The following is a 23,017-nucleotide window of genomic DNA, read 5'->3' as shown; positions in this document are numbered from 1 at the left end:
AATTGTTGAGGCCAGCCCTCCTGGATGGCAGGCAGCCCCAGGTCCGTGAGAGCATAGGGCGTGGCGGGGGTGGGGGGATGGGATGCACTGGGAAGAAGAGTTTTTAGCTAGCTAGCGGGCCTGTAAGCATGCTGTGGTGTGGGGGTATTCTATGGGGACCCACCCCTTCTTCTCTCCCCTCCCCAGCATGGGCGCAGACCTGGCTCTTCTCCCAGGTTCCCTCTGATGTGGCTTTTCCCTTCCCCACTCCTGGAGTATTGCTCCCTTCCTCTGCGACAGCTCTGTTTTCTAGTCTCCCAGGCAGTCTCTGCCCCGTCTACTGGTTTCTAGACCTCCCAAGCAGTTTCCGCTCTGCCCCGCCCCCCTAGCCTGGGGACTAATCTCTGGAGCCGAGGTCTTGGTGCCCAGCCCCCACCCAGGTATCCCCCGGCCCTTTCTCAGGGATTAACCTTCGAGGCGAGGTCTCAGTGCCCAGCCCCCACCCAGGCGTCCCCCGGCCCCCTCTCGGGGACTAACCTTCAGAGGCGAGGTCTCGGTGTTCAGCCCCCACCCAGGCGTCTCAATTTTTGGTGACTCTGCCCGTAGTTCAGATGGTCCGTTGGGTTCTTGATCGGCTTTTCCGTACTCCAACTTACTGCTACACTCTTCTCTACATCTGGAGATTCCTCCGGTTCGTTTGATCTTTCGACCGGTAGGTGACTTTCCAGGGTGCGGGATCCCTTTCTCCTCCGCAGTTCCCTTTCGGGAGCCCCCGTCTCACTCGGATTCGCCTTCTCTCACTCACCTCTTTTCTCCTGTTCTGCCCAATAATGTCACGAATTTCTTGCCATTATTGGAGTTTAGGTTCCTCTGCCAGCGATTCATTGCTGTTCTGTGCGAGTCATTTATTCTGTAGATGTGCTTTTTTTGTTGTGTTTGTGGGAGAGGGCGAGCGTGTCTTCCTACTCCTCCGCCATCTTGTCCTCTCTCCCTGCTTCTAGCCATTTTTAATTCAAGTTTTGTTTTTACTATGAATTTTTTAGGTCTTATTTTTTTCTATGCCTTGCTCTTTCTTTGTATTTCTAGTAAGTGGTGTGTGACTGATAAAACTGGTGATTTTAGCCTGTTTCCAGTAACTTAATTACCCAAAAGTGTGCACTTCATCTTTTCTTTGTTTTGATGTTTACACACACACACACACACACACACACACACACACACACACAGATGTACATGCCTGACATACAGTCTTTAGTCTGAGAATTCATGGTTTAAATACTTTAAAATTGTTTCGTCATTTAAAAAACACTGTATTTTTGAGAAATGACTGGACGTTTCATCTCCTAAATCTGTAGAATTGTAGACTTCCTCATTTTTCATTCTTGAGGGTTGTAAAATCTCTAATGTTTAGCCATGAACTATAGTTTTGCCAACTTTATGGGACATACTTCCAGTTTTCTGATTATTTTCAATGTATTCAAAATCATTAATTGTGTATTTTTTCTAGCGTTTCTCTTTTTTCGTTTAAGGATTTGTTCATTAGTACTGAGGAAATTACCTTTTCATTTTGTAAACCCTTTTATCTTTTAGAAGCACTAACTTTATTTTGTGTTTTGCCTCAAATAAAATGTTTGGAGAAAATTTCTTTCACTAGTGGTATCTTCTTTTTGTAAGTAATAGGGTATGTCCATAGAAATTTGGAACTTCTCTGAGGTCACCTTGAAGGTAAATTCCTCCAGAGAGTGTTTGTATTTGCTTTTATCACTTACTGGATTTCTTTATGTCTTATTGAGTTTTGAAGAACCACATTTAAGCATAGATATTAAAATGAAGTAAAGTTCATTAATTGAAGAACAATAAATCAAAAACATTTTTAATCTTTGAAATACTAAACTCATATCAGTTCACATCATGGGAAAATATATACAAACTTTTATAAGAAAACAATTAATCATTGAAATCGCATAAAAACAAATCATTTTTAGAAAAGTAATTGAAATATATATTTAAAGAATAACAGAGACAAGGAAAAAGCTGGATGGTTATAAGCAAACTAAAAATAGTAAGTACTGCAAGGACAATGAACTAGTCACAATAGCCAAGACATGGAAACATCACAAATGTCCATCAATGGATGACTGGATTAGGAAGCAGTGGTATAGATACATGATGGAATACTACCCATCCATAAAAAGGGAACAAAATAATGCCATTTGCAGCACCACAGATGGAACTAGAGTCTCCCATACTGAGTGAAATGTCAGAAAGAGAAAGACAAATACCATATGATACCACTGATATCTACAATCTAATATACAGCAGAAGTGAAACTTTCTACTGACAGGAAAATCACAGACTTGGAGAATAGCCTTGTGGTTGCCATGGGTGGTGAATGGGATGGATTGGGAGCTTGGGGTTAATAGATGCAAACTATTGTTTTTGGAATGGATCAGCAATGAGATCCTGCTATGAGGCACTGAGAACTCAGTCTAGTCACTTATGATGGAGCATAATAACAGGAGAAAAATGAATGTATACATGTATGTGTAACTTGGTCACCATGCTGTACAGTAGGGAAAAATTGTATTGGGGAAATAAGAAACATTAGAACAAAAAAGAAAAGAAAAAAGTATAAAATGATAAAAATAGTAAGTAAATTTGAGGAGGCTGTTAGTTTGTTCAAGGGTGATCACTATTTTTTGTACCTTTCAAATGAGTTTATGTATTATTTTTTAGAATTAAAGAAGCAGGACAAAATAAATGAAAATATGATTAAATCCGAAATTACATGATAGGCAAATAATTTGGTGTTTATTGACTAAATTAAAATATAATTTTCAAAGTAGAGATGCATGAAATAAAGATCTTTCAAATGTTTTTACATCTCTGTTATCAAGAAATATTAACCCTGGATATTACTTCATTCCAACAGGTGTGTACAGACCATTAAAACTTACTATAAATTGTTCACAAAACTTAAACAGGAGAAGAAAGAGCGTTGAAGTTAGCATAGAAGAGGAAAGATGATGCTGAAAAGGGACATTGCAATGTCAAGCCATGGTGTTTTATGCATTGCCAGGCTTTCAGTTGCATCAGCAATCCATGGCCTTACTGGTTCTAGTCCACAATTAGTTTCTTAGTTGTATATAACACTTACTGTAAGAGAGTATCCTTTGGGGAGAGGTAAATTTGGTTATTTTAAACTAGTGCTGGAAGTGATAGACTGGGTATAAAAACACGATAGTAGAAATTCAGAAGTTGAAATATTTATTCCTACCATGAGTGCACTAAAATTTTATGTGGTTGATTTTTTTGATTTTTTTTTGGGGGGGGAGTTCAGAGTATAAATATATGAAGCTGGAATTAAGAGAAAATTAATACTAAACATTGGAAATAATTTATTTGATCAATTCTTAAAGGAGAAATCAAATGATATAATATTTTAACTATCCAGCAGAAAAAAGTAATATTCCATCTCAAATATTTTTAGTATGGTATGATTTTTTGATTAAGAGTTCTTCCGGTAATAAACTAGAAAGTATGAAAGATTGAAACATTCAAAATAGCCTAAGACTAAATTTTTATTAAATGTACCATTTTTTCTCTATTGAATATAATGGCCGTTACATGTATCTACATGTGGATGGACTGGAATAGAACTATACACATATAAATTGACCAGTGTCAAATTCTGGTCAGTTAAAGTGTGCTATATTTACATCAGATTACATGAGAGCACTCAATTAGGGGACATGTGTAAAGTACACACAGGCCACCTTTTCAATGCCTTTCCAATTTCCTAGAATTCTGCCATTTCAAAATAGAAAGACTAAGAAAAAATTAACAGATATGTGCACATGTTCTTTTAAGTTTTACTACTTAAAAAGAAAAAAAATTAAACAAGTGAAGGATAGAATAATGATAGACAGTAATTAGCTCTACAGATAAAACACATCAGACTTTCATTTAGCATTAAGAAAGAAGGGCTCAATAAACAGTTTTTTAAGGAAGCGTCATTGCTTATTTTCAAAGTTAACTGAAACATATTGAGTAACACTTCATTCAATGATATAAAGAGAGAAGTTGTAGTAAATTGTCACAATCCTGTTTGACATTACGTGGTATCTGAAATGATTTGTAAAAACTGTTACAATATCAATCATTATAATTCACTTTTTTTTTGGAACACAGAAATGTTAGTTAGGAAACGTCACAGATGATTTCAGTATATTTAGGATAAACTATACCCATTTTAGGGCCAAAGAGGGACTTTCTCAAAGAAATAGATCATACGAGGCCATAAATTAAAACAAAACCAATTAGGTACCCGTTTTCACATATCCTCTATCATTTAAGTTTATTAAACATTTAGTGATAAACTTAGGGTTCTAAGCAAACCCAACACTAGGGAACCATGAGAAAAGGGTGAGATAAGTAGTTATGTTTTGGAGTAGACTAATCTCATATGGGTACTCCTGTGAGAAAGCATTTTCAGGAAACTGTAGCATATGTAAAGTAAAGATATCAAGGTAAATTTGTATTTGGGAATTTAATAGGTAGCGCTTAATCTGCAACTTTCCCTTTTAATTATACTTAGTCATTGTGCTTAGGAGTATAGAAGCTTTATAGCATAGAAGGAGAGCAATTGTACTAAAGGAATGTGTAGGCAGTCTGTCTGATACTGTGCAAGTGAAAACCTTTTGGCAAGTTTCTTAATTCCTGTGTTCTTGCATCTAAGAAAGAAAATGTAGACACCCATTGATAGAATTGTGAAAATTACATGAGATAATACATTTCAGGTACTTAAAACTTTGTCAAGTCCATGGAAGCACTTCATGTAGATTTGTATATAGACATATTGACTTATTTTTATTATGTTCATAAATTAGATGACCTATGAAGGTCCACTCTAGCTTGGTGTAATTTCTCCAAATGATAAAGTGAATATTGAGAATGTTCTATTTAATCTCCTTTTACATTTTTTTGGCTGAGACAACTCACCTGAAAATCAATATTGTATATACCTTTCCTAGAATTAAATATTCACCTCAATATTGTATTTAGGTAAGTTGTATTTAACATACATAAATGATATTGGATGTACCCTGTTGATCTTCTGTTGGGTTCTGGTGCTCTTAAAGTTATAAACTAGGAGTTCCAATTGTGGCTCAGAGGCTAAGGACCCAATGTAGGGTCTGTGAGGATGTGGGTACAATCACAGTGGGTTAAAGTTTAAAGGAAACCTCCTGAAAGGAAATTAAATGTGCTACTCCAGTAAACATACAGCTTTTAAGAAAGTGAAATTGACCTATTGCTGATGTGGAGAATGTTTCCATGATCTTGATAGATCACATAAGAAAAAAAAATTCCTTTAGGTAAAGCCCAATCCAGAGAAAGAGAGGTGAGGATAACCCAGAATCTACAGCATGTTATCCTGAATAACTACCTAGGATAATTCATGAAGGAAACACATAATCTGAACAAGAGATTTTCAGTGTGGACAAAGCAGCCTTCTAGTGGGAAAAGATTGCAGAGAGATCTTTCAAGCTAGAGAGGAAGAGTCAATGCTTGGCCTCAAAAGACAAACTGACACTCTTGTTAGGGGCAAAGGCAGTGTGTGGCTTTGAGTCAAAGCCAACGTTCATTCACCATTTGGGACATCCTCGAGCTCTAAAGAATTAGGCTAACTTCACACTTCCTGTGCTCTGTTATATGTGACACCAAATCCTGGATGACAGCACAACTGTTTACACTACCGATTTGAATTTTTTTAAACCTGCTCTTGAGACATGTGGCTCAAGCCAAAAAAAAAAGGCAAGACCCTCCACCAGCAAAATGCAATGACCAGCTAAATGTTCAAATGCTACTTCACATTACAAAAATAATGTATTTTACAATTAAGGGAGGTACATTTTTAGACATAGTACAATTGCATAAAACTTAACAGATCACTGTACATTTCAGCAAATTTTATATGCACTGGGAAGCCAAATAAATTAAGTGATTCTATTTTGATATTTGTTTTATTAGACTGGTTCGGGAAAAAACCAAAATATCTCCAAGCTATGCCTGAAGATATTACCCTATAGCTAACTATTGTCATGATGCTGATTATTAGGTCTCTAGAACATATTCATCTTATAACTTGTCCAATAGCTTTGATGAATATCTTTCCATTTCTACTAAACTTCACACATTCCACTTCACTGTTTCTATATGTTAGGATTTTCTTCTCAAAGATATAAGTGAGATCATACTCACTTTTATTCGTGTATCTCCAACTTATTTCACACAGCATAATATCTGCAAGGTCCATCCGTTTTGATTCAAAAGACAGCATTTCATTATTTTTATGAGTGAATATTTCACTGCATTTTCTGTGCCATATTTCAATTACCCATCTATTATACCTAAGCATGATTTTTTGAAGTGAAATTTTTAATTTCCTTTTTAATTATTTCCCAGTTGAATTTTTCTACGTTACAGCATGATGACCCAGTAACACATACATGTACACATTCTATTTTCTCATGTTATCATGCTCTGTAACAAGGGACTGGATATAGTTCCCAGTGCTACACAGGAGGATTTCATTGCTAATCCAATACAAATGCAAGAGTTTGCATCTATTAACCCCAAGCTCCACATCCATCCACTCCCACCACAAGCCCTGACAACCAAAATCTATTCTCCAAGTCCATGATTTTCTTATCTGTGGAAAGTTTCATTTGTGCCATATATTAGATGCCATATTTAAGTGATATTATATGGTATTTGTCTTTCTCTTTCTGACTTACTTCACTCAGAATGAGAGTCTCTAGTTCCATCCACATTGTCACAAAAAGCATTATTGCATTCTTTTTATGGCTGAGTAGTACTCCATTGCGTGTATATACCACCTCTTCCTAATCCAATCATCTGTTGATAGATATTTGTATCATTTCCATGGGAATAGATCTGCAATGAACATGTGGGTACATGTGTTTTTTTAAGGAAAGTTCTGTCCAGATATCTGCACAGAATCTGTAAGATTGCTGGCTCATATGCTGCTTCTACATATTGCCTAAAGTACCTCCATACTGTTCTCCATAGTGGTTGTACCAGCATACATTCCCATGAAGAGTGCAGGAGGGTTCACTTTTCCCCACAACACCTCCAGCACTTGTTCTTTGTGGACTTATAAATGATGGCTATTCTGTCTGGTGTGAGGTGGTATCTCACAGTTCTTTTCATTTGCATTTCTCTAATAAACAGGAATGCTGACCACTTTTTAATGAGCTTGTTGTCCATATGTATGTCTTCCCTGGAGAAATGTGTCTTCAGGGCTTTGCCCATTTTTCTGTTGGGTTGTTAGCTTTTTTGCTGTTGAGTTGTATAAGTTGCTTATATATTCTAGAGACTAAGCCCTTATCCATTGCATCATTTGCAACTGTTTTCTTCCATTCTATAAGCTGTCTTTTTGGTCTCTATTAGGTTTCCTTTGCTGTGCAAAAGCTTATCAGTATGATTTGATGCTACTGGTTTATCTTTGCTTTTATTTCTGTGGATTTGGGAGACTGACCTGAGAAAATATTCATAAGGTTGATGTCAGAGAATCTTTTGCTGATGTTCTCGTCTAGGAGTTGGATGGTGTGCTGACTTATATTTAAGTCTTTCAGCATTTTGAGTTTATTTTGGTGCATGGTGTGAGGGTGTGTTCTAGTTTCATTGACTTGCATGTAGCTCTCCAGTTTTCCCAGCAATGCTTGCTGAATAGACTTTCTTTTTCCCATTTTATGGTCTTGCCTCCTTTGTAAATGATTAATTTACACATGCGTGTCTGAGTTTATTTCGGTGTTCTCTATTCTGGTCCTTTGGTCTGCCTGTCTGTTTTGGTACCAGTACCACACTGTCTGGATGTTTGTGGCTTTGTAATAGTGCCAGAGGTCTGGGAGACAGATGTCTCCTGCTTGGTTTTTGTTCCTCAGCATTGTTTTGGCAATTCTGGGTCTCTGGTGGTTCCATGTGAATTTTTGGATTGCTTGTTCTAGTTCTGTGAAAGATGTCATGAGTAATTTGATAGAAATTTCATTGAATCTTTAGATTGCTTTGGGTAGTATGCCCATCTTTACAATATCAATATTTCCAAACCAGGCACATGGAGTATATTTCTATTTCTTTGCATCTTCTTTAATTTCCATGATTAATATTTAATATTTCTTAGAATATAAGTCTTTTACCTCCTTGGTCCCATGTATTCCCAGGTATTTGATTTTTTGTCCTGCCATTTTAAAAGGTGCTGCTTTTTGTGTATTCCTTTTCTAAAATTCCATTTTTAGTAGAGAGAAACATGACTTATATCTGAATGGTCACCTGATATCCTCGTACGTTGCTGAATTTGTTGATCAGTTCAAGCATTTTTTGTGTTGAGTCCTTAGGGTTTTCTATATACAGTATCATGGCATCTGCATAAGTGGCAGTTTTACCTCTTCTCTTCCTATATGGATGCCTTTTATTTCTTTTTTTATCTGGTTGCTGTGGCTAGGACTTCCAGCCCTATGTTGAATAACAGTGGTGAGAGTGAGCATCCCTGTCTTTTTCCAGATTTTAGTGGAAAGTCTTTTAGCTTTCCTCTACTGAGTAGTACCTCACTGTGTGTTTAATTATGTTAAGGTATGTTCCCTCTATACCCACGTTGGTAAGGTATGTTCCCTCTATACCCATTTTGATCACAAATGGATGTTGGCCTTTGTCAAATGCTTTCTCTCCATCTATTGAGATGATTGTGTGGACATTCTCTGATTCCACCATCACCCTAAATACCAAAACCAGAAAAAGTTTCCACGAAAAAGAAAACTATAGGCCAATGTCTTTGATGAACATAGAGGCATAAATTGTCCATAAAATTATGGCCATCCTAATCCAACAACATATAAAGAAGACCATACACAGAGAAAGTAAAATACATGATGTTCATTTTGCCTGAGATGTTTCTTCTCTAAACAATTAGAGCTTTGATCAAAATGTGTTGGAGACCACTGAACAGCTGAACTGTGCAGAAGGCAGATATCTGTGGGATGCAGAGGTTTAAAGTAGAGGGTCTCCTTCAAGGACAGGATATTCATGTTATTCTGTAAACAACTGCACTATGTCCAAAGACTACCCCCTTGGATATCACTAAGAAGAAAATCGTATCTTTGCCTATGGCCATTCCTGACCAATAATCTAGTAATCTTCCTATATCCCTCTACAACTAATCTCCTTGCCTTCCTTAATAAAAGTCCTATGGGCTAAATCCTAGGCCCCACTGGTTCTGTGGAACAGAGTGTCACCTCATCTCCCACTTTCTAAATGTAAAGTAGTCTTGTGTGTTTTGAAGAGGCAACCCTCTTCCAGGTTTCCCCATTGCCATGCAGTGCTGGCCACAGCAGAACATTTTAAGAATCCTGTGAAAATTTTCTGGGTTATATTTATCTAGGTTATTGAAATTTTAGGTTCGCAATATTCCACTGTTTTGTCGATCCCAGGGAGTTATTCTAGTTTATCATGGTGATTCTTTAATGTCCTATTGAATTTCCTTGGCTAGAATTGTTGACAATTTTTGAATCTATGTTTACTAGGATATTGGCCTGTAGGTTTTAGTTCTTCTTCTATTCTTTTCCGGTTTTGGTATGAAAGTAATGCTGCTTTTACAAGATGAGACTGAGAGTGTTTCCTCATTTTTAGTTATTTGGAAGAGTTGGAGAAGGACTGCTAGTGATTCTCCATTAAATACTTTTTTGGATTCATCAAAGTGCTTCTCTTTCTTCGGAGAGTGTTGGATATGGCTTCCATGTCCTAAATAATTTTTGGTTATGTTCAAATATGGTTATTTCTTCCTAATTCTGTTCTGGTACATTGTGTGTTGAGGGAGGAGGATGAAGATGGTGCAAGAGTCAGATGTTGCACTCACATTCTCCCACAACCACTAAATATAAACACATCTACATGTAGAACAATTCACACAGATCATCTAGTGAACCCTGACAGAAGATATTAAACCTCCACAAAGGCAAGAACCTCTTGAAAATTGGGGAGAACAAATTTAGGAAAAAAAAAATAGAGAAAGGGAATGAGGACGGAAAAAGGATTCCTGAGAGGGAGTTGAGAATCACAGAAGGAACCCACACCTGCAAGTCACCTAACCAACTGGGAAGTCAACCAAAATATAGGGACCTCATGGTGCCAGAGGAAAGCACCACAGCTGTACTGAGGAGGGCAAACAGAGTGAGATCCACACAGATCCTCTGCACCACCACCCCAAACACCACAGCTTGAGATGGTCAGGTGGGGTGTGTGTGTTCTGAGACTCAGCCTCTGAAGGTCAGTTCCAGAGAGAGGACAAGGTTGGTTGTGTGGAGACACCTGGAGGTGTCAGAGAGCAGTGCACCATGGGCAGGTGAGTCAAACACCACAGCTGAGGGAGCCTGGGAGGAAGTCTGGACCCTAAGAAGAATCAAGGCCCCTCTGTTTGGGATGGCAAAAGGAGGAGGGGTGAATCACCATAGAAAATGCTTTCCTAGCACACATATGGAATCCCAGAGGGTTTGGTGCCTCTGGGGCAGGCTATGGTTGGCAAGAGAACACTTACACGGGTTAGGGGACACAAGATGTTTCTTGAGTTGACGAAAGGGTGGTGTGGGAGCTAAGCACAATGTGGTGGCTCTTACATGAGCTATAGGTGGTGGTGACAAACAACAGTCATCATTTCAGAAGCCATAGAGGCATGGCTCGTTGCTTCTTAGCATCACTGAGCAGGCTCCACCTGCGGCTACAGTCACCTCAGAGGTTGGCAAAAAGGGCGAACTGCAACCGGGCACCACACTTCGTTGCTCTCACTCCCCTGGGAACAAGCATGCCCTGCTGCTGCCACTGCTAAATGCTCCAGTCAGTGCTCACACATGCTCAATCAGTGTCACTGCCCAGGTTCTTGCAACTAGGAGCAGCCTGTGTGGCACCTCTTACCTGGGCTAAGCCATATGGGTTGCTGCTTGCATGAACTAAAGCTGCCATGGTCAACCACCACGATTACCTCTGATCACATGTAGGTGTGACCTGACTCCACTTGGGCCTCATGAACAGCCACCACGTGCAGCCACAATCACCACAGAGGGTGCCTCATAGAGGGTACTGTGATTAGAAAGCAACCATTTTTGCCATCACTCTAATGGGAACTCACACACCCTGACACTGTAAATGCCAAAAGCTCTGGGCACCGCCTAAATCTGCCTGAGACTCAAGACCACTTCCCAGGGCCCTGCAACTGGAAGTTGTTGATGCCATCCTGCTGCAGGTGCTTGCTATTGTCAAGAGCCTAGCAACCAGGCGCTGACCACTATCCCTCCTCATTGCCTCCTTCTCCCTGGAAACATCCTCTGCACACTGGGGATAACAGCCTGCTCACACTGAAGAGTCACCAAATGTCTAAACACTCTTGTGAATAATAGATAGCAACACCTAACAAATTATCAAGGGAAGCTCTTGCATAGGCAGAGCCCTCCTAGACAAGAGTTTGATTTCCCTAAACTCACAGAAAAAGGAAAATGTAAGCAAAGTGAAGACGCTCAGGAACAGTTCCCAGTTAAAGAAACAGGATAATTCACTTGGAGAATAAAACAGAAGTCTGCAGTCTAAGAGTCACTGAGTTCAAAAGGGAGGTAGTGAAAATATTGAGGGAATTAATGTTGAATATGAAGGAACTGAGAGTGGATCTATAGGGTAACACAGATTATTTTACAAACCAACTAGAAAATATATGGAGAATAAAAGAATCATTAGAAAATTCAACGTCAGAGTTGCAAGTGAGTGAAAAACAAAAAGAACCGAATGAATAATGCAGAGAAACAAAATAGGGTCTTGGACAATAGAAAAATAGAAGTCACTAGTCAGGAGACCAAGCATAAAGCCATAAAGCATAAAATAAAAGCAAAAATCTGTGGCATAATACCAAGCAGACCAATCTATGTCTACCACAGATTCCAGAAGAGGAAGACCAAGAGAAGTGGACTCGAAATATATTTGAAGAAATAATGGCTAAAATCTTTCCAAATTTAAAGCAAACACATACCAAGATGCAGGAAGCACAGAGGATCCCAAACATGTTGAAACCAAACAAGTCCACACTAAGACAAACTATGTTGAAAATGGGAAAAATTTTAAAATAGAGAAAGGGTACTAAAGGCAGCAAGAGAAAGAGACAATAAGGAAGATTTCATTATAGTAAATCACAAAGGCTCTCATCTGATCTCTCCTTAGAAACACCGCAGGTCAGAAGAGAGTGGCAATTTACACTCAAAGTTCTAAAAAGGAAAATTCTGCAGCCTAGAATAATCTACCCAGCAAGAATATCCTTTAAAAGGGAAGGAGAAATGAAGAATTCCTTCCACAAACAAAAGAGAAAATAGGACAGCAGTAGTAAACCATTCTAAAGGAAATACTGAAAGGTCTTCTCTAAATAAAAAAGAAGAGATAAGAAATAGGCTGGAGGAAGTCACAATTGGATAGCAATCGCTTAAATGAGCAGATATACAGTTTTAAAAGGAAAAAAGTTGTATTTTAAACTGACAAAACACCGAAGAAGAGCAAAATGACAAACATGATGATTAATAAAAAAATAAAATCATAGAATGTGAGGAAGGAAAGTAAGAAACTCTAGATGCTATTTTTTAAAAATATTATATGACTATCTGACAAAAGTCAGCATATATAGGAAATGCTTAACATACTTGAAAAACAGGGTAAACGCAAATCAAACCCGAGTATTATATTTACAAATCTAAAAAGAAAGTACCCAAGCATAAAACAAATGAAAATCATACAGCCCCACCCCAAAAAAAGGAGGAATTATGGAGAAAAATAGAATAAACTGGAAAACAAGGTTTTTAAATGGCAATGAACCAGGATTAGGATGTAATTCCCTGTGGACACGAATGTGTTAACAAAGCTGTTTTACATCCTTCTCTGGTGTCCTCTGAGGTGATTTCTGGGAATTCTACAATGGTGCAGGTGATCAGATAGATTAGCATGCAAAAGTAAATAAACAAACCAAAAAAGGGGGGGGGAATATACTACAGACAGATCTGATCTGCAAGAACTATGAATGGAAGACAGCTTCACAATTGGTGGGTCATAGAGATAACATCTAAATGAATCAATTATAATGTCAGAAAGTAGAAACAATGAATATCTCAAAAGGAAGAGATAAAAACATATATGGAAGGTATCCCGTAGAGAACAAAAGAGATAAAAATAAAGCATATATAACCTAAATATAATGTAAATAAGTAGATACAGTAAAAATTTTCAGATGATGTAATTAAACCCCCAAAGTTGTGATTAAAAAATGTCCTTTCCACACCTAATCCATAGAAAGATCAACCAAATCAGAGGGATCTCCAAATGCAGAGACGAGTGCAGCAATAAGTCTGAGATCTGAAGATCAGTGTGAAAACTGAACAGATCATCCAAACTACTGGCAGAGTCACCAAACATGGGGATGCTGGGGTGGGGGCTGGGCAGCAAGACCTCGGCTCCAGAGGTTATTCCCTGGGAACAGGCTGGGATGGGTGGTGCAGCCATGGTGCTTTGGGGACTGGGAACCATTCCGTAGGGTGGGTAGGGCAGAGACCACTCCAGGGGACTAGGAAGCAGTCTGTTGGTTTGGAAGCAGAAACTGTTTGAGGAATTAGGAACCAATTGGTCAGGTTGGCAGGGAAGAGACCAACCTGGGAGTCCAGGAAGTGGTCTGTCATATCGGCGGGTCAGAGACTGCCTGGGAGTCTAGAAAGTGGAGCATTGCGGGTGGAGGGAGCAATATGTTAAGGGCTGGAGAGTGGAAAGCCACATCAAAGGGAACCTGGGAGAAGAGCTGGATCTGCAGGAGAGACAAGGCACCAGATTTGGGAAGGGTAGAGGAGGAGGTGTGGGCTGACATAGAATACACCCCACACCACAGCGAGGTCACTTGCCTGCCAGCTATCAGAAATCCGTGCTTCCCACTGCATCCCCTCTCCCCCTATGCCATGCTAGAGTGCCAGACCTGAGACTGCCGGCCATCCGAGAGGGATGTCCTCAGCATTTGTGGCAAGCTGACCCTGCCCTGGCCTGCCTAAACTCTGGAGGTACTACATTCCTGTGGAGCAGCTGCCAGGACTGCCAGCCCTCTGGAAAAGGACCTCAGCCCAGAAAAGCTAGAACAAGTTCGCCCAGCCATGCAAAATCTGCCTGCATTCTAAGGTGGTCCTGCCAATCCCAGCTGCCCTGGGGAAGAGCCCAGTGGGTTCTCAGCATCCCAGCTAGCCGCTCCCACCCTTGGGGGGTTCTGCACTCCTGTGCTATAGCTTCCCAGTAGTGTCAGCCCCCTGCAAGAGCCCCCACCATCCAGAAAGCTAGAACAACCTTGACCTGGCTGTGCAAAATCTGCCTCCATTCTGAGATGGTCCTCCCAATTCAGCAGCCCTGGGGAAGTGCCCCTTAGTTTCTCAGTGGCCCAGCAAGCCACGCCCACATTCAGGGGGTGCTGCACTCCTGAGGAAGAACTGGCCCACACTGGCAGCCCCCTGCAAGAACACCCACAGCTCAGAAAATCTAGAAAAGCTCAGCCCAGCCATGCAAAATCTTCCTCCATTCCGAGGAGGTCCTGCTAATTCAGCTGACCTGGGGAAGAGCCCCTTGGTTTCTCAGCAGCCCAGCTAGCTGATCTCATCCTTGGGGGTTCTGCACTCCTGTGGAACTGCTACCCAGCACTGCCAGCCACCTGCAAGAGACCCTATAGCCCAGAAAATCTAGACCAAGCTCGTCTTGGATGTGAAAAATCTGCCTCTATTCTGAGGTGGTCCTTCCAATTCAGCAGACCTGGGAAAGAGCCCCTTGGGTTCTTAGGGGCCCAGAATACTGCTCCCACTCTCATGGGTGCAGCACCATTGTGGAACAGCCGCTCAGCACCACCAGCTGCCTGGAAGAGCCCACAGCCCTAGAACATCAGAGAGAGACCTACCCAGCCATGTGAAACCTTCTTGCATTGTGGTGAAGAGCTCCAAGTCAGGTCTGCCATCAGAAAGTCCTCCTTTGCTTCAGAGAGACACTGTCAGCCCTGCCCACCCTGAGGAAAAGCCATGCTGCCTCAAAGACCAACCAACCATGCCAGCCTTTGGGAAGCATTCCAAAGCAGTGCCAAGGCAAACCCTTTCCAGCAATGGGGAGTCAAGCTGTACCAAGAAAAAGAAAACAGGAAGCAAGATGAAGAAGCAGAGAAACCACCTGCAGTTAAACCAACAGGAGAACTCACCTAAAGCAATCAACAAGGAAACAAACTTCTGCAGTCTGACAGACTTGTATTTCAAAAGAGAAATAGTGAAAATACTGAAGGAATGAAGACAAGATATGAACCAGTCATGCAGATGTCCTCAGAATGGAACAAAAAAATATAAGGAAGAGTCTAGAAAACTACAAAATTCATTGGCAGAGATACGAACTGAACAAAAGGCAGTGAAAACCAGTATGAACAATACAGAAGGACAAATTAGTGATGGGGAAGATAGAATAATGGAAATCACACAATCAGGTCAGCAGACAGAAAACCAAATCAAAAAAGAGGAAAGCCAATACAAGAGACTTATGGGATAATATAAAGTGGACCAATCTACACATCATAGGAATTACACAAGGAGTAGAAAAAGATAAGGGGATGGAATATATATTTGAAGAAATTATCGCTGGAAACTTCCCAATCATAAAGGACACTGAATTCAAGATACAGAAAGCACAGAGATCTGAAAACTAGTTGAACCCAAATAGACACACACCAAAACACATTTTAAGAAAAATGGCAAAAATTAGTGATAAAGAGAGGATCCTAAAGGCAGCAAGAGAAAAGCAGAATGTTACATACAAGGGGGGGGGCCTAACGCTCAAAGGCTTCAAGCAATATTGCAAAGCCACAGTCATCAAAACAGTGTGGTACTGGTATCAAAACAGACACACAGACAAATGGAACAGAATAGAGAACCTGGAAATAAACCCTGACACCTATGGGCAATTCATCTTTGACAAGGGAGGCAAGAACATAAAATGGGAAAAAGAAAGTCTATTCAGCAAGCATTGCTGGGAAACATGGACAGCTGCATGCAAATCAATGAAACGAGAACACACCCTCACACCATGCACCAAAATAAACTCCAAGTGGCTGACAGACTGAAATAGAAGACAGGACACCATCAAACTCCTAGAAGAGAATATAGGCAAAACACTCTCTGACATCAACCTCATGAATATTTTCTCAGCTCATTCTCCCAAGGCAACAGAAATAAGAGCAGAATTAACCCAAAGGGACCTAACCAAACTCTTTGTTTACTTCTTTATTGGCTGCTCCATGGTATAGAGTACAGGAAAAGTGATTTTACCTTCACCCTGAAACTTCCTGAGCCTGGTACTGAAACGAGGATCTTTACACCTGTCACTGTGTCATCACTCTCCTGGCCTCCTCTTTTCACCTTGCTAAGTTACCTCTTCGTTTGTAGAATCCCCTTCCCATGCACATTCTCTCTGCAAGTTAAACTGTACACATCTGGATAAATATAACTAAAGACAGAACCTATATGGAAGACGGCGGAATAGAAGGACTGGAGTTCAACTTATCTCCTAAAAACAACAAAGTTCACAACTAAAGACTGAGCATTCTTCACCCAAATGGGCTGGAAACAATAAAAAAGACATCCTACTCCAGAAGAAAAAGAGGAGTCCACATCAAGAGGTAGGAGGGGTAATTTCATGATATAAACAACCCCATACCTCCGGGGGGGGGAAGCTCCTCAGACTGGAAACTAACCGGCCCACAGAGACTCACCTACAGGAGGGAGAGTTCTGAGCCCCACATCAAACTCTCCCATGTGGGGATCTGGCACGGGGAGAAAGAGTCCCTGGAGTATCTGGCATTGAAGGCCAGTGGGGCTTGTGTGCAGGAGCTCCACAGAACTGCAGGAAACGGAGACCCCATTCTTCAAAGGCGCACACAAACTTCCACATGCACTGGGTCCCAGAGCAAAGCACAGTGTCCATGGGAGTCTGGGTCAACCTTGACCACAGTACTTGGAGGACATCCTGGGAAAACAGGGGTGAACGTGGCTTGTTGTGAGGGAAGGACATTGAAAGCAACATTCTTGGGAATATTCAGCAGCCACACGTTTCTCTGGAGGTGGCCATTTTGGGAAAATTACAGGCCCCACCAGTCAGTCAGCTGCTGAGGGGCCCCAGGACAAACAACAACCCAGGTGGGATCACAACCCTGCCCCTCAGTATACAGCCTACCTAAAGACCCCTCAGGCACACAGCTGCCTCTAATCCCATCTAGACACTAAGCCCCACCCACCAGAGGGATTAGAATCGGCTCCACCTACCAGGGGACAGGCATCAGCCCCTTCCATCAGAAAGCCTACAGCAAGCTCCCAAACTGATTCCAGCCACAGGGGGGGCATACATCAGAAGTAAGAGAGGTTACAACTCTGTTATCTATAAGAAGGTCGCCACACCAAGAACCTATAAACATGAAAAGACAGAGAACTATAACTCAGATGAGGGAGAAAGGGAAAACCCCAGAAAAACAGCTAGGCCATGAGGAGATTCTCAGCCTCCAGGAGAAAGACTTTATAGAGAGTTGATGCGGAAGATAATGCCAGACATTGGAAATAAACTGGAGGCCAAGTTGGATAACTTACAGGAAACACTGTCCAAAGAGATGCAAGATATAAATCTTAAACAAGAAGAGATGCAAAATACAACACCTGAAATAAAAAATTCACTCGAAGCAGCTAACAGCAGAATCCTGGAGGCCGAAGAATGAATAAGAAAGGTGGAGGACAGATCATTGGAAATTACGGATGTAGAACAGAAAAGAGAAAAAAGATTGAAAACAAACGAAGAGAGTCTCAGAGAACTCTGGGACAACATTAGAGGCACCAACATCCCTATTAGAGGGGTGCCAGAGGAGAAGAGAGAGAGAAGGCGACAGAAAAAAATATTCCAAGAGATAATAGCCAAAACCTCCGCTAACATGGGGAAGGAATCGCTCACTCAAATCCAGGAAGCACAACGAGTACCATATAAAATAAACCCAAGGAGACACACCCCAAGACACATATCAATCAAACTGACCCAAATTAAAGACAAAGAGAAAATCTTGACAGCAGCTAGGGAAATGAAACACATAGCATACAGGGAAACCCAACAAGGGTATCGGCAGATTTTTCAACAGAAACTCTGCAGGCCCAGAAGGGAGTGGCACGATGTACTTAACATGATGAAAGGAAAAAACCTCCAACCAAGATTCCTCTACCCATCAAGGCTCTCGTTCAGATTTGAAGGAGAAAGCAAAACCTTCACAGATAAGCCAAAGCTGAGAGAATTCAGCGACACGAAACCAGCCTTACAACAAACACTAGAGGAAATTCTATAGGCGGAAAAGAACAAGAGAAGACGGGAAGAAAAAAGAGCAGCAAAAACAAATCCAAAGTAATTAATAAAATGGCAATAAGAACATACATATCAATAATCACCTGTAATGTGAATGGACTAAATCCCCCAGCCAAAAGACGTAGATGGGCTGAATGGATACAAAAACAAGACCCGTATATATGCTGTCATCAAGAGACCCATAGGGACACACACAAATTGAAAGGGAGAGGATGGAAGAAACTATTTCATGCAAACAGGGATCAACAGAAAGCTGGAGGAGCAAGACTGATATCAGACTTTAAAATGAAGAATACTTTCAGGGACAAAGAAGGCCAATTACATAATGACCAAAGGATCAATCCATGAAGATGATATAACAATTTTAAATATCTATGCACCCAACGCAGGTTCACCACTATATATAAGGCAACTGCTAACAACCTTAAAAGGACAAACGGTCAATAACACAATCATCGTGGGGGACTTGAACACCCCACTTACAGCAATGCACAGATCAACCAGACAGAAAATCAATAAGGAAACACAGGTCCTGAATGATGCATTAAACAAGATGGACTTAAGAGACATTTATAGGACATTTTATCCAAAAGCAATGGAATACACATTCTTCTCAAGTGCACATGGAACAGTCTCTAACATGGATCACATCCTGGGCTACAAATCCAACCTCGGTAACTTCAAGAAAATCGAAATCACATCAAGCATCTTATCTGACAACAACGCTATACGGCCGGAAATCAACAACAAGCAAAAAACTGCAAAAAACGAAAACACATGGAGGCGAAACAACATGCTACTCAACAAGCAATGGATCACTGAAGCAATCAAAGAGAAAATTGAAAGTTACCGGCAGCAAATGACAACAAGATACAACACTCCAAAACCCTTGGGATGCAGCAAAAGCTGATCTAAGAGGAAAGTTTATATCAAAACAAGCCCACCTCAGGAAACAAGAAAAAGCTCAAATAAACAAGACAGCTTTACATCTGAAGCAGCTAGAGCAAGAAGAACAGACAAGACCTAAAGTTAGTAGAAGGAAGGAAATCATAATGAGCAGAGCAGAAATCAATGAAATAGAAACAAAGAAACCCATCGAAAAGATGAATGAAACGAAAAGCTGGTTCTTTGAAAAGATCAACAAAATTGACAACCCCCTAGCCAGACTTATCAAGCAAAAAAGAGAGAGGATTCAAATCAATCAAATTAGAAATGAAAAAGGACATGTAACACGGGCATCACAGAAATACAAAAGATCCTAAGAGACTACTATATGCAACTATATGCCAATAAAATGGAAAAACTAGAAGAAATGGGAAAATTCTTAGAAAAGAACGATCTTCCAAGACTAAACCAAGATGAAGTAGAAAAGACAAATGGACCAATCGCAAGAACTGAAATTGAAACGGTGATTTAAAAACTTCCAACCAACAAAAGTCCAGGGCCAGATGGCTTCACAGACGAATTCTATCAAACATTTAGAGAAGAGCTAACACCTCTCCTTCTGAATCTATTTCCAAAAATTCCAGAAGAAGGGATACTCCCAAACTCATTCTATCAGGCCACTATCACCCTGATACCACAACCAGACAAAGACACCACAAAAAAAGACAACTACACGCCAATTTCACTGATGAACATCAATGCAAAAATCCTCCACAACATACTAGCAAACCGCATCCAACAATACATTCAAAGGATTGGACATCATGATCAAGTGGGATTTATCCCAGGGATGCAAGGGCTCCTCAATATCCTCAAATCCATCAGGTGATACACCACATTCACAAACTGAAGAAGAAAAACCATACGATCCTCCCAACAGATGTGGAAATAAAGCCTTTGACAAAATCCAACACCCATTTCTGATAAAAAAAAAACCCTTCAGAAAGTGGGCATAACAGGAACCTACCTCAACATGATAAAGGCCATATATGACAAACCCACAGCAAACATCATTCTCAATGGCGAAAAGCTGAAAGAATTCCCGTTGAGATCAGGAACAAGACAAGGATGTCCGCTCTCACCACTACTCTTCAACATTGTTCGGGAAGGCCTAGCCACAGCCATCAGAGAAATAAAAGAAATAAAAGGAATCCAAATTGGAAAGGAAGAAGTGAAACTATCCCTATTTGCAGATGACATGATACTATACCTAGAGAATCCTCAAGACTCTACCAGAAAACTGTTAGAGCTCATCCACCAAATTGGCAAAGTCGCAGGATACAAAATCAATACACAGAAATTGATGACCTTTCTATACACTAACAATGAAAGAGAAGAAAGAGAAATTAGGGAAGCAATCCCATTTACCATCGCATCCAAAAGAAAAATAATACCTAGGAGTAAACCTACCTAAAGAGGCAAAAGACCTGTATAAGCCATGGATGAAAGAAATCAAAGATGACACCAATAGATGGAAAGATATACCATGCTCGTGGATTGGAAGAGTTAATATTATCAAAATCACCATACTACCTAAGGCAATCTACAGATTCAATGCAATCCCTATCAAATCACCAAGGACAGTTTTCACGGAACTCGACCAAAATGTTTTAAAGTTTCTTTGGAAGCACAAAAGACCCACACTAGCCAAAGACATCCTGAAAAAGAACAATGGAGCTGGAAGAATCAGCCTCCCGGACTTCAGACTCTACTACAAAGCAACAATCATCAAAACCGCATAGTACTGTCACAAAGACAGAAATAGAGATCACTGGAACAGGGGAGAAAGCCCAGAGGTAAACCCACACACCTACAGCCAACTCATCTATGACAAAGGAGGCAAGAATATACAATGGAGAAAGGACAGCTGGTTCCGTAAGTGGTGCTGGGAAAACAGGACAGCCACATGGAAAAGGATGAAAAGAGAACACTCCCTAACACCATACACAAAAATGAACTCCACATGGATGAAAGATGCAGATATAAGACCAGACACTATCAGACTCCTGGAGGAAAACATAGGCCAAACACTCTGATATAAACGGTAGCAACATCTTCTCGGATCCACCTCTCACAGTATTGACAACACAAACAAAAAGGTACAAATGGGACCTAATCAAACTTCAACGCTTCTGCACAGCAAAGGAAACCCTAAACAAAACAAAAAAGACAACCCACAGAATGGGAGAAAATCTTTGCAAGTGAAGGGACTGACAAGGCATTCATGCCCAAAATTTATAAACACCTTCTGCAGCTCCACACCCACAAAACAAACAACCCCATCGAAAAACGGGAAGAAGATCTAAACAGACAGTTCTCCAAAGAAGACATACAGATGGCCAAGAAACACATGAAAGGATGTTCAACATCACTCATTATTAGAGAGATGCAAATCGAAACCTCTCTGAGGTACCACCTTACACCAGCCAGAATGGCCATCATCCAAAATCTACAAACAATCAGTGCTGGAGAGGGTGTGGAGAAAAAGGAACCCTAGTACACTGTTGGTGGGATTGTCAGTTGGTGCAACCACTGTGGGAAGCAGTATGGAGAGTGCTCAGAAAAGTAAACACAGAACTCCCATTGGATCCAGCAATCCCACTCCTGGGCATCTACCCAAAAAAGCCATGACTCACAAAGACATATGCACTCCAATGTTCATTGCAGCACTATTTTCAATAGCCAAGACATGGAAACAACCTAAATGTCCATCAACAGAGAAGTGGATCAAGAAGATGTGGTACATATACACAATGGAATATTACTCAGCCTTTAAAAGGAGCAAAACACTGGCATTTTTTTGCAACATGGATGGACCTAGAAACGATCATGCTAAGTGAAGTCAGCCATACAATGAGACACCAACAACAAATGCTTTCACTGATCTGTGGAATCTGAAAAAAGGATAGACTGAACTTCTCTGCAGAAGAGATGCTGACTCACAGACATTGAAAAAAATTGTGGTCTCTGGAGGAGACAGTTTGGTGGGTGGTGGGATGTGCTTGGGCTTTGGGATGGAAATCCTGTGGATTCAGATTGTTATGATCATTATACAACTACAGATGTGATAAATTCCTTTGAGAAATATATGTGTGTGTGTATGTGTACACACATATATATGATTAAAGACAATATTACCATCCAATTTAGGAAAGCTTCACATGACTAAGAGAAAGGAAACCACTGTGCATCAATGCTAAATAGTAAAGAGATGCAAAGCCCAAACTAAATCTCATTCGTTATACAGGTAAGTTCATACAACATATTAAAGGCATCTTTTCAAGGTAAAACTTTTCACTCTCTCCTATGGTTGTGATTCAAGGTAGAGTTTGCAATTTGGAGCTCAGAGACACCTGAATTAGGCTCTCTTCCCCTGATAGCCACAAAGGTGACTTCTTTCATATATGATCCAGCCATTCTAGCACCCCAAAATTCTCAGCCACGGTTTAATGACGCATTTTAAATTCTTAACATGAACTCCTATTTTTTTCACATATACATAATATATTATCAGCCAATCCCCCACAAAATCTGCATGTGTAAATCTAAGGGGATGTCCTGTAAAGAAAATAGACACTAACATTCTCCAAAAAAAAAAAAAAAAATCAGA

At 40.4% G+C, this 23,017-nt stretch overlaps 1 protein-coding gene across 1 annotated transcript in view; it reads left to right on the top strand.

The window, feature by feature from the left end:
* Positions 1-14,691, top strand: part of LOC110257953 (heat shock transcription factor, Y-linked-like) — a 46,015-nt gene extending 31,324 nt beyond the window's left edge. The window contains exon 3 of the mRNA XM_021080970.1: positions 14,450-14,691. Coding sequence (XP_020936629.1) covers positions 14,450-14,691 — 242 coding nt within the window. The remainder of the gene's footprint in view (positions 1-14,449) is intronic.

This window comes from Sus scrofa, chromosome Y, assembly GCF_000003025.6.
Source record: "Sus scrofa isolate TJ Tabasco breed Duroc chromosome Y, Sscrofa11.1, whole genome shotgun sequence".
Classification (NCBI taxonomy): Eukaryota; Metazoa; Chordata; class Mammalia; order Artiodactyla; family Suidae; genus Sus; species Sus scrofa.
This window is presented reverse-complemented; position numbering and strand designations above follow the sequence as displayed.